General features: G+C 43.5%; 1 protein-coding gene across 1 annotated transcript in view; it reads right to left on the bottom strand.

Moving 5' to 3' along the window:
• TMBIM4 (transmembrane BAX inhibitor motif containing 4) overlaps positions 1 to 11,137 on the bottom strand; it is a 572,035-nt gene extending 560,898 nt beyond the window's left edge. The window contains exon 1 of the mRNA XM_044088052.1: positions 11,035 to 11,137. Coding sequence (XP_043943987.1) covers positions 11,035 to 11,130 — 96 coding nt within the window. The 5' untranslated portion in view covers positions 11,131 to 11,137. The remainder of the gene's footprint in view (positions 1 to 11,034) is intronic.
• Between the last annotated feature and the right edge of the window lie 1,563 nt (positions 11,138 to 12,700).

Below are 12,700 nucleotides of genomic sequence, written 5' to 3'. Positions count from 1 at the left end.
ATTAAAAGTTGTTGTTTTATGTAGAGCAACAAAGTTTATGAAATGTGGTAAAGCCAATCATTTTAAATTATCTTTAAAATATATTTATTCTTGCAGCATGCATTCTTTTAAATAAACAGAGATGGAGACATTTGTACAAAAAATATACATGATTTTATTTTGATAAAGCATACATGTTTGGAGATGATGAAACTGAATAATATGGGCTTGCAATTTTTATAAGAAAAAATTATCTTGAGAATACATCAATCCACCTTACATGGCCTGTGACTAAAAAATGAAAATCTAGCTATTTATGGCCACAGTTGCACCTCATCACATTTCAATGCTCACACCTTAACCTTTTCATCCATAAATGGAGCACATTTGGGCTGGTGAGTAACATCCATATTAAGAATTTACATTACTTAACCTTGGAATCTACAAAAACACTTTTCTGTGCCAATTTTTATATCAAAATATGTTATATCAGAGCAGCTGTGTCAGTGGAAAAGTAATGGACAATATTCAGATGCACACACAGTATTTGTACATTTATGCCCTTAAATAAACTGAGAGTATCTTAGAAGTGATTTCTAAACATTAAACGGAGTAAAACAGTTATACAAACAAGTTAAACAATACATTAGCTGGTGTACCACTACAAAAGAAAGGACAGAAACCCATTTTACAAGTGAACAAAGCAAATGACCTACATAAGGCAGGAAACAATTTGTCAATCTATGTCATATCTGCATAATTTCTTCAGCTATCTCAGAAGGTCAACAATTATACCAATGCAAAAGTCATTAGACTAGTATATTTACCACATTTATAGTAGATACTGGGGCTCAGTGTAACAACATTATGGAAAGTTCATTCAGACAACTTATCTTGAGAATATCCTTGTTGGAGTCCAAAACAAAATTAAGACCCAATTCTGGGATAAGATAAAAACTCTTGGTCAGATTAAAGTTATGTTGGCTGTATAAAAAAAATAACACAAGTAATTATGCTGAGTTGTATCAGTTTAGCAACCTAACATATTAAGAAGTTTGTGTGTGTGCGCGTGTGTGTGCGCGTGCAAGTGAACTAATGGATTTGAGTCAGAGGAGTCTTAGTGGGCAGTTGCGGAACACAACAGGGTGTAGAGCAGTCAGAGACAATGATTAGCATAGCTGCAAAGTCAGTTATTTAAATGCTCTCTGCAGCAATGATTTACACATTCATACAGCTCAGAGAGTAAAGCCTCAGGAACAGAATGCAGTGTACACTGATGTGGGATCATAAAGTACTCTCATAATTTGATCCATGAACACTGGAAAATACAAAGCTGATTATCACATCTGCAAATAAGTTATCAGCATTTATTTACCATAGAGAAAATGATTTACTGCTATGGCTGTTAAACATATGCAACTGAGAGGATAGCTACGTGAAAAGAAAAAAGCTGGCATTACTAATTCAAGTTCTCTATACCCAATGTGTCAAACTTCATGAACTACAAGGACTAATGTTTAAACCTAGCAGAATGAGTGTGCCAAACCAGCTCCATAACCTCATGTTAGGTAGAATATATGAAATACCCTTGGGAATTATTAAGTGTAAGGAAAGGGAACGCTGCATTGCAATTTAGCTAGGAACATCCAAACAGACTGAACTGATGGTATTAAAAATATCAAATCTGCAATGTACCAGAAAAGCAACTCCAAATATGCAATGACACCTCAAAAATATCCCGACAGGCTAAGGGGTAAAACTGCTTGAGATTTATTACTTTATTCAAAGACGGTCAGCAACTCATGTATCAATTACTGTTCTTAAGTCTAAGTACCCTCATGTCATCAAGCTAAAATGCACATCAACTGTCATAACATAGATGAAGTAATTTTTTACCATGGTATACCTGATATAATTACTGCAGATATCGCTCCACAGTTAAGTCAATAAATTCAGGTTTCTTCACAACAGATGGAGTTACAGTTCCAGTGGATTATAACTGCACAAATATGGGAGCTTAAGTGCAGCAAATTTTAGTTGTTCAGTACTATTGAAACGTTTTTGAATTGAATTTATAATCAGATTTGATCCAGTCACTGTTACAAGTGAAATACTACATGCATCTTGTATTGGGATAAAATCATATTAGTCAAAAGTTAATAATTTTAAAAAATCGTGTCAGAACACGTCAGGCAACTTGAAGGAAGTCAGTTTCCAAAACTACTGGGCAAGAGATCATCTCTACAAAAATGAATTTCCAGAAGATACTGTCATCCATACAAGAATTATCCTTAAAGTAACCAACGTGGATAAACAGGTAACCTGTATACAAGAAAATGGTAAACTATTTGAATTTCTAAAAACTACGATCTGACAACAAAATGCTCATATAGACACATTTAAATGACGTTGAGGGAAGACTGAATTTTTGCTAAAACAAAACAACCGGTTACTAGATAGGGTGAAAACTCAGAAAACTACAAGAGAAGAATAAAAAGCAAGAGTATTTTAGTATGCCTGAGAAAACAGAAGAAAATATAATTAAATTTCCTCATCAGGTGGATTCGACAATTGTTAAGTATTCAGGAGGGCTTGTCATATGGTATAAAGACAGCCCACAGATCTCTCACCAAACCTCCAGCTAAGGAAGGAATCCCTCTGTCAGGTCTACAATTGTCAAATTTATTTCATGTCTGGATAAAGAAACAAAAGTTATATAATCTGTCTCAACACTGGGTTATCACCCTTGAGGCAGATTTGAGCCATTAATATTTTCAGAGCTTCTACACTGCTCAAGCTCCTCTCTTCTATAAGGCACTGCACTGCTTAAAATGAGTTTGTCCTAAGCAGCAGGCAGGAACACCACTGGAACGGAATAAGAAGTTATGTACCTACCATAACGTTCCATGTTAGTTGTCTTCTCTCGCCTTCTTTCTTGCTTGATGGGTTCGGAGCCGATCCTCGGCTCCGACTCGGCACTTGCTTTAGCTCGAGAACTCCTTTTACCAGCTCGAGGCAGCCCCATATCCCATGATGCAAGGCAGTAAGTACCCAGATCTCGTTTGTTGACAAAGGGCAATAACACCAAGCATAAAAATACTTCCCAAAGGAAGAAGAAACTTACAGATGGAAAAAGGACCAGGTCTGAATGGTCTTTAGTATAATAGTTTCTTATACAAGGTCTGTCCAGGCCAGGGGGAAGGAGGGAGGGTCGCAGAAAGAAGGCGAGAAGACAACTAACAAGGAACGTTATGGTAGGTACATAACTTCTTAATGTTAAGTTGTCAATCTCGCCTTCATTCTTGCTTGATGGGACCGCGTCCTAGCACCTCTATCCTGGGTGGCTCAATGGAACAAACTCTTGAGGACTGTAGAGCCAAAACTGGCTCTGTCCCTGGAGGCCAAGTCCAATTTGTAATGGGAAACAAAAGTGTGAGGAGTGGCCCAAGTGGCGCTGCACAAATAGTGTCCAAAGGCAGTCTAGCTTGAAAAGCTGTAGAAGTAGCTAAACTCCTAGTTGAATGTGCTTTAGGTTTTGAGCACAGCTGTTTTCCCCTGATCGTATAAATTTCAGTGATGACCGAAGAAAGCCATCTGGACAAAGTCACTTTAGAAACAGGAAGGCCTTTTTATTATCCGCATAGGAAACAAAAAGTTGATCAGATTTTCTAAATTGTTTTGTTCTGTCCAAATAATATCTAAGCTGACGGTGGACGTCAAGATAATGTAGTTTTTGTTCGGCTCTATCTGAATAGTTAGGAAAAAAATACAGGGAGATCAATGGATTGATTCAGATTGTTCTTTGAAGCGACCTTAGGTAAAAAGGATGGATTGGTTCTCAAAGATACTCTGTCTTTGTGAAAAATCAAATAGGGGGTCGAACCGAAGAGCATGAAGTTCAGACACCCTCCTGGCAGATGTAATAGCCACTAGGAATAAAGTTTTCCAAGAAAGATATTTCAGGAACAAGAAACAGCTGGCTCGAAGGGGAAGAATCAAGGATGTCAGCACTAAATTTAGATCCCACTGAGGAGGAGGATTCCTGATTGGAGGCTTTAGTAGGAAAAATCCTTTCAAGAAGGCCCTGCAGAGCCTATGGGACATAATATTATGATCTGCTATCCCGACATGAAAATTAGAAATAGCAGCCAATTGAACTCTGACTGTGGAAGAAGAGGAGCCTGCATGAAAAATCTCTGCTAAGAAGTCCAGAACTGCCTGAACAGGGGCAGTAAAAGGATCAATATTTTGGGCCTTAGCCCAATAAGAGAAACGTTCCATTTGCTTGTGTAAATCCTCCTGGTAGAGGATTTTAGTGAAGCTACAATGATGTCTCTAACTGGGTTAGAGATCAAAGGAAGCCTGGCTAAGGAAGGAAGTGGAGCAACCATGCTGTGAGGTTGAGAGAAGGGATTGACCGGTGCAGCTGACCGGATTGGTGAATCAGTAGATCTGGCACTGGGTCCAGATGCCACGGCTGCACCAAAAGGTGATGATGGAGGAACGGAACCAAACTTGTCGAGGCCAGTAAGGGGCAATGAGAATCAATTTGGCTCTCAAAGCGGTAGCTTTCTGGATCACCTGAGGATCAGAGGAAATGGAGGAAGGCATAAAGAAGTCCCTGGGGCCAATCCTGGGTCAGAGCGTCTCTGGGGATGGCCTGATAGAGGGAAGAGGCTGAAGAAGTCTGGACATTTGCTGTTTTGGGGAGTAGCAAAAAGATTGCAACATGGACGACCCCATTCCAGAAAAATCTCTTCCGCTATAGATTGCTTGAGAGACCACTCGTGAGGCATGAGGATAGCTCTGCTCAATCTGTCCGCTATAATGTTGGTTTTCCCAGGGATATGCGTTGCTACCAGAAACCGATGAGAGGAGATCGCCCATTGCCAAAGTCTGAGCGCTTCTCGACACAAGGGGTAGGACTTGGTTCTGCCCTGTTTGTTGATATACCAAACTACAGACATGTTGTCTGTGTGGACTGCAATTGTCCCTAAGGGAAGAAAGTCGTTGAGGGCTTGCAACGTTAAAAGCACTGCTCTCATCTCCAGGACATTTATGTGCAGATGGTACTCGAACGGTTGCCACGTCCCATGAACCATCCTGCCCTGATAATGACCCCCACCCGATCAGGAGGCATCCGTGGTGACAGTGGCTATCGGGGCGGGGTACAAAGCACCTGCCTTGGTGAACCTGAGACGATGTGATCCACCAAGCAAGATGTTGTTTGCATGTCTGTGTCACCAGAATCTGGTGACGCATTGGGAGTTGCTGGTATGACCACTGTGTGAACAGCATCCACTGAAGGAGGCGCATGTAGAATCGAGCCAGGGAAGAAGAGTAATGGCCGCAGCCATGAGACCTAATACCTTTAGAACCATTCTGGCCTGTACTTTCTTGCTGGCCAGAATGATCCTGACATGAGTCTGAATGTCTGAAACTCTTTGTTCTGTAAGGGTAGCTGACATCCGAACAGTGTTTAAGTTTGCGCCTATGAAGGTAATAGACTGGCAGGGCGATAAGGATGACTTTTCAAGTTGATTGAGATGCCTAAATGAGAACAAAGGTCTATTGTGTAATCCCTGGCTTGTATAAGCTGATGCCTGGTGGTGGCTGACAGGAGCCAGTCGTCGAGATACGGAAACACCTGGAATCCTTGGCGTCTCAGGTGAGCCGTGACCACTGCCATGCATTTGGTGAACACTCTGGGGCTGTAGTGAGACCAAAGGGCAGGGCTCTGAACTGGAAGTGACTGGACCCCAGCCGAGCGGAGAAATCTCCTGGAGCGTCTGTGAATTTTGATGTGATAGTACGCATCCTGAAGATCTATTGAGCACATCCAGTTGTCCTTCTGTAAGAAGGGCAGAATTGACTGAAGAGTGACCATTCGGAATCTTGTCTTCCTGACAGACTTGTTGAGTCTGCTGAGATCCAATATTGGTCTCCAGTCTCCCGTCTTTTTGGGGACCAAAAAGAATCTTGAGTAGATTCCGGGCTCTGAATGGTCTATTATAACTGGCTGAATGGCTCTTTTTTGCAGTAGTTTTGCGATTTCTAACTCTGCAATTTCCCTTAGACCGGGTGGTACATCTGGAAGGGAACCTGAGGGGAAGGGACTTTCCTCGAAAGGAATTATGTAACCCTTGGATATGATCGACTGTACCCATCTGTCTTGAGTGAGGGAATGCCAGGCTTCTGGGTACAGTGATAATCTTCCCCCGACTGCCTCCAAGGAGGGACAGCCGGGCAACACCTCAGGGATGCTGAAAGGGCTTATCAGAGAGAGGCTCCCTGTTTCCCTGGTTCTTCGGACCCCCTCTGCCTCTAGAGCGGCGTCTGTTGTTGTTACCCCTCTGCCTCTAGGGGTAAACTGACCACGTGAATCCAGCGTGACTCCTTGGGATTTCTGGAACCACATCTTCCCACCCTTCTGTCCTTTGGGATAAGGCCTAGAAGGGGTGGAAAAACTGACTCCAACAGCAGAAAGAGTCTTGCCGTCCTGCTCACACCTGGTCAAGGTTTCCTTCACCTGAGGGCCAAACAAAGCTGAGCCATCAAAGGGAGAATTTGTGAAGGACGCCTTAAAGGGATCCGCATAAAATCACATAGCCGCATCCAGGCTTGGCGTCTAAGAGCCACACCTGTGCCTGCGGCTCTACTCGCTCCATCCGCAGCATAAGATATTAGCCGCATGGAGGAGTTAGCAATGGAATTGAGGGTTCCTAGCTGCGAAGCAATCTTTTCTTGAGCCCCTGCAGCTGTAGGATCCTGAACTACTTCTCCCAGCTCCTTCAGGATATCTCTCTGGAGTCTGGTGAAGTGACAAAGATAATTCAGCGAACGATAGCAAAGGTCGCTGAGGAAAACATCCGCTTGCCGTACCTGTCCATGGTCCTAGAGTCCTTATTAGGAGGATGGACGGGCACGGAAGGATCTGCAAGTTCCTTTTGGTGGCCGCAGCCACCACCATGGCATCAGCGGGACACCCTTGGTAAGGAATTGTTTGTCACTGGAGCAGTGATAAATTTTGAAGGCCTCCTAGGGACTGGCTCTACAGAGTCAGGAGCTGCCCACGCCGTGCAATAACCTGCATAAGGGGGTCGAAGGCGGAGACACCCAGGAGGTGGAGGGCCGAGATCCAAACGCCTCTAGGTATACTGACTCATCCTCAGAGGGATTGTTGGTGGGCCAGTTTCCCTCTGTTTTAGAAGTTCTAGGATGTCTGAGAAGGAGACATCCTCAGAGGGGATCTAGGGGATCCCTCTGACTCATCAAAGTCAGTATCCGAAGTGACAGACTGGGAGTCTACATGCTTCCTCTTACAAGTCCTCTTCCTAGGAGGATCTCCCGAAACATCAGGAGAATCCTCGGAAGAGGGGAAATTCCCAATGGGGAAACCTGAGGCGGAGGATCTCTGGGTCCTGAAGCAAGAGAAGTGGCAGAGATGTCAACAGGTACAATAGAGGGAGGAGCTACGGAACAGACTGCTGACTGATACCAGTGGCCAGTACACTCTTCATCACCTCGAATGCTCCCCTCCCAGGCAGTTCCGAGAGAACCCGCTCCAAGAGCTAGGAACTCCAGGGACCACCGCAGGGAAGTCTCCGAGGCAGATGTAGGAGCCGAGCTAACCAAGGCCGAGGCTCCAAGGGGGAGAGCGGGCTCGGACAAGGGTCCGATGCCACTCACCCCCTCGGAGGAGACCATGGAAGCCCGACCACCAAATCCCTCTAAGGAAGAGGAGATAAGAGTAGAGGCTGAAGGAACAGAAGGGGGTATCCGTCCTCCAGCCGTAGCAGTAACCATTCCCGAAGACTCCAACTCCAAGCTCTGGGGTAGAGTTGAAGGAGGAACTATAACTGGGTGTGGACCAACAGTCGTCTGTTGAGACAGACTGTGTAACATTTGGGCCAGTACCTGTGACTTGAGTAATCTACTGACCACTCTCTCTAGGTCATGATCTGACAACCTGGATGACCTTGAAGATCGGCTCCGATGGCTCCGTTCTGATAGAAGAGGCGAAGCCGGAGCCGACAGTATCGGCTCCAAGGAAGGAGACCTCGACCTCTTCCTGGAATGAGCCGTCGGAGCCGATACTATAGATCCTGTCGGAGCCGACTTCGGAGCCGACAGGAAGCTCGATGTATCGGCCCCAGCCGGAGCCGATACAGCCACCAAAGTAACGGTGTCGGAGCCGATCGGAGCCGACACCGATGCCTGTGCCACATGGGTGTCGGAGCCGATCGGAGCCGACATCGGTGGTCAAAATAGGTTCGGCACCGATAGCCATCGGTGCCGGCGCTAATAAAGCCAGAATCGGCTCCAGCCGGAGCCGATCTCGACTCAGTACGAAGTCGGAGCCGAGGCCGCAGGCTTAGAACAGAAGCCTGGGCCTTGGAAACTCTTGCTGGTTTTGATGGAGCCGACTTAGCCGGAGAGCCCTCCGGCTTAAGAAGGCCCCTAAGAACCAGTTTGTTATGTCTCTCCTGCAGGACTCTCTGGCTGAAGGAGTGACAAATAGCACAGGAGTCCTGCAGGTGAAGAGGGCCCAGACAATACAGGCAAGAAGTGTGACCGTCTGTCAGAGACATCTTCTGACAGCACGAGTCACACTTCTTAAAACCTGAGACCCTCTCCTTTGACATGGTGCTGAAAAACACACACACACACACCAGTCAAAATTTAACTTAAATAAATACCAAAAGGTATTCTACAAAACCAAAACACACACCCTAACAGTGGGGGGGATGGGAAGGGTTTTTTAAGATACACTAACAAAAAATAAAGGAGACAGGGAATTTCTGTCAGAAAGGGAATAATATAAGTTTAAAACTATCAATACAAGGTTTTTTTACTAAAAAGGGGCTTAAACTCACAAAAGTGAACAACTTACCAGGAGCTGGCAAAAAGAAGACCTCCCAAGCGAAGCGGCAAACGAGATCTGGGTACTTACTGCCTTGCATCATGGGATATGGGGCTGCCTCGAGCTGGTAAAAGGAGTTCTCGAGCTAAAGCAAGTGCCGAGTCGGAGCCGAGGATCGGCTCCGAACCCATCAAGCAAGAATGAAGGCGAGATTGACAACTTAACATCCCCTGATAAAGGAATAATTGGAGGGAAGAGCTAGACCCCCCCCCCAGAAGAACAAAAGGAATCATCATAATTTGGAAATGGAAAAGAAAGGTGGAATTTTTGAGATGTATAGACAGATCAACAATGGTCTAGCATTATGGGAAGTATATAACATTTGTATCCTAAGTTGTCCCCTCTGAACATCTTGACAGATAAGACAAAATCCTTTGCTACCAAGATCCCTGTGCAGTATCATAGCATGATACTTTGAGTATGATGGAGCTGAATACTGCCCTAAATCTAGAAATAAGGCTAGTTTGTAATGTATGACAGAGGTATGCATGGTAGACCAAGTTGCTGCTACATACAGGTAATCATCCAGTGATGAATGTCTGAAAAAGATAACAGAAGTTGAAACAAGTATAGAGTATACTCCTGGTTTGGTTGAAAGGGATAACTGCTTTGAACTAAAAACAAAGGGAATGCAATTTGACAACTATCTAAATATGATGGGCCAGATTCAATAAAGCCTACACTAAGTGTACACAATATGTATTCAAGAACGTTCTTATCACATTTTTTGTGCTTTCTAGTCACTCATAAAAATGACACTAAGTGTACCTGTAGTCTACACTTTGTGGTAACCTTTATGAATCCATGTCCAATATTTAAAGCTACAAGAATATCAATAGGAAAACTAAAATTAGGAGGAAGAAGGCGTGAGTTATGTCTGTGTGACTGTTCACTCAGAACAGTGTACACTTAGTGTAGGCATTATTGAATCTCGGAATATGACTTTACAAACTTTAAATCCAAATTAGGTTGTAGAAAAGGATACAAACAGCTGGTCAACTTTCCATAAGTATTTTCTGCAAAGCAAATAAAATCACAGTTGATGATATAAATCTAAAGTATGGAGAGGGCGTTCCTCTTGGTTGGAATAATTAGGCCCAAAGATCCATACTGTAAAAAATTACATTCAACAAAAAATTTTCCAGTACTTTTTAAAGCATCACTGGTTGTAGGTGAGGGGTTCATGTTTCATATACAAAAGGGGTAGGAATATCAAAGAAAGATAGAAAAGTACAGTTGTGTAAGTAACTTACCATAACAGTATAAGTTCGAATGATCACTTCTGCAGCAGTTTCACACATATCGGTTATATCCTGCATAAGATACAACAGCTGGTCATCTTCCAAAGCTTTAGGGCACCTCACATGAGCCCAAACTATTAGTCAGCTCAAGCTGAGCTAACTAAAGACAGCTTTGATTGTCAAGCCCTTCAGAGCTTTCCTACCACCAATGAGAGTGCTCCTCTGCAGTCTTTAGAGGATCAACGGTCAACTTGTGCAGTTCCACATCTGGGCAGATACTAGTATAAACTAAGTTCTGCAAACTTTTCATTTCCAGCACAACCCTTGTGCACTGTTGTCGTATATGAAGATACTCATAAATACCAGCATAAAATTGCAGGGATGACTTACTGAAGAGAACACATCATCACAAAAAGCAGTCAAAAGGACAGGGACTAGTCATCTTTTCACACCTCTTAGCACAAAAATCAGGGACAAAGCCAAAACTGATGGAAGGACAAATGCCCAAAACAGGGAAGATTAAAAAAATGCTCTTATAAAGTTAGAAAGTTGCGAGAACAACAAGTTTTGCATTAGCATTCATTTTCTGAAAGAGGAATTCAAACAAAAATGTCAGCCATTATATAGGGATTGCAATCCTTAATGATTTTCCAGAAAACCACAGATTACATGATTTAAAAAAATGATTTTCCAGAAAACCACAGATTACATGGGAAACAGACAAAAATAAGATGCAAAAAATCTGGAAAGTTGAGCGGTGTGCCACAGATGCATTTTTATTAAAGAAGGCTTACATTTGACTGTGTAGAGTGCAAAAACATTCAGTAAACTAACTGGAGTTTAGTGAATTAACAGTAAAGAGGTTTGTTCTTTATTATATTACATACTCACAAAGCCAAGAAGCAGGTATAGATTGGTTGGATGCTGATGTCTATAGAAGGCCAATGCAATAATCATTCCAAATGAGACAAAAACCAAAAGAAGCATCAACGCAGGCCTGTGAAGAAAGAAAAAATATAGACAGAATGTGTAAACAAAGAGACATGAAGATCCATGTCTTCCTATCTTTTTCAAGATTTTTCTGGCTCTCTTTCAGTTAGCAGAAAAAAGAAGTTATGTACTCACCGTAACGTTCCATCTGAGTTGTTGCTCTTCATTTATCTTCAACCTTTGGGTTATCTGACTTGGCCACATATCCAGCACTTGATCCGAGCTCCAAGCTCCTCCCCTACCAATAATGCCTCTGTCTCCTTCTTCCCTTCAGATCAAGTTTGCTGCCTAACCTGGCATCCATACCTGACCCAACACCTTGTCCCATGCTAAAGTAGTTAGGAAAACCTTCTATATCACCCACCTGATCATGAAGGGATTCACATCTAGATCAAGGGAGGTCATCGTCACCCTGTACTCACACTTATTATTAGACCCATGATTGAGTACAATGCCCGCCGGAATGTATCTGACCAGACACCTGCTGCAGCTTGAAAGGCCCCAAAAGTTCTCACCAAAAAGGAAATAAATCTCAAAAAATAATATGTCTTATGCGCCCTGAAAGAAGAACTCCTCTCAGCTCTCAGTCTCATACCGCTTGCTCAGAGTGACCCCAGCTGACATATATAAGGCCGTCAAACCCAGATTTGATGAATATGCTTCACCTCAAAAAATCTAGATCCCCAGAACCACAAGGGCGGAGGAGACTTAAACCACGACACGGTTATAACCACGACGTTGGACAGATTCATCACATCACCCAGAGACTCCCTATGCCAAAAACTAAAATCCCGGTACATGAGGCAGAGCACACCTTCTGGTCTCTTGTTCAAGAGGAATCTTGACCTGGATGGAGCAGATATGCATATATGATGATTACTTCAGATGACAGCAAACCAGTGAGCAGCACAAAGCAAAATGAAGGCACAGCATTATAACAAAAGGAATAAAGGCTATGCCACATAACTATGGGCTAGGCTTATAAATGTGGCCTGGCCTTAGCCTTGAACCTATGAACCTATAAATGTCTCTATAAGCAAGAAAGGGAGAGTAAGAGGCACCCTGGCGGTGAACACATCCTCTACTCGCCAGACCACCACACAGTTTAGGCAAGGCAGGAGGAAGGAGGGAGGGAATAGTTGAAGACAAATGAAGAGCAACAACTCAGATGGAACGTTATGGTGAGTACATAACTTCTTTATCTGAAGTTGCTGTCTTCATTTGATCTTCAACCTGTGGAACAGAGTCCCCAGCTACTAAACACCTGGGAGGCCCTCATGGAGAGATATTCTGGAGCACGGCAAAGCCAAAGGATGCCCTGTTCCTGGATATGATGTCTAACTTATAATGCGAGATGAAGGTATGCGATGAAGCCCAAGAAGCCACACAGCAGATGTCATCCAACGAAACTCTGGACCAAAAGGCCACTGAGGTAGCCATAGATCTAGTGGAATGTGCCTACACATGACCTGGTGGGGATAAACCCCTAGCAGAATACGCCAATGTAATACACTGGGAAATCCAACGGGCAATGGTGACCTTCGATACTGGTTTATAGTTTCATAGG

This window comes from Protopterus annectens, chromosome 11.part0 (assembly GCF_019279795.1).
Source record: "Protopterus annectens isolate FY-2018-M chromosome 11.part0, PAN1.0, whole genome shotgun sequence".
Lineage (NCBI taxonomy): Eukaryota > Metazoa > Chordata > Ceratodontiformes > Protopteridae > Protopterus > Protopterus annectens.
The sequence above is the reverse complement of the archived record's forward strand: the minus strand, read 5'-3'. Positions and strand labels throughout refer to the sequence as shown.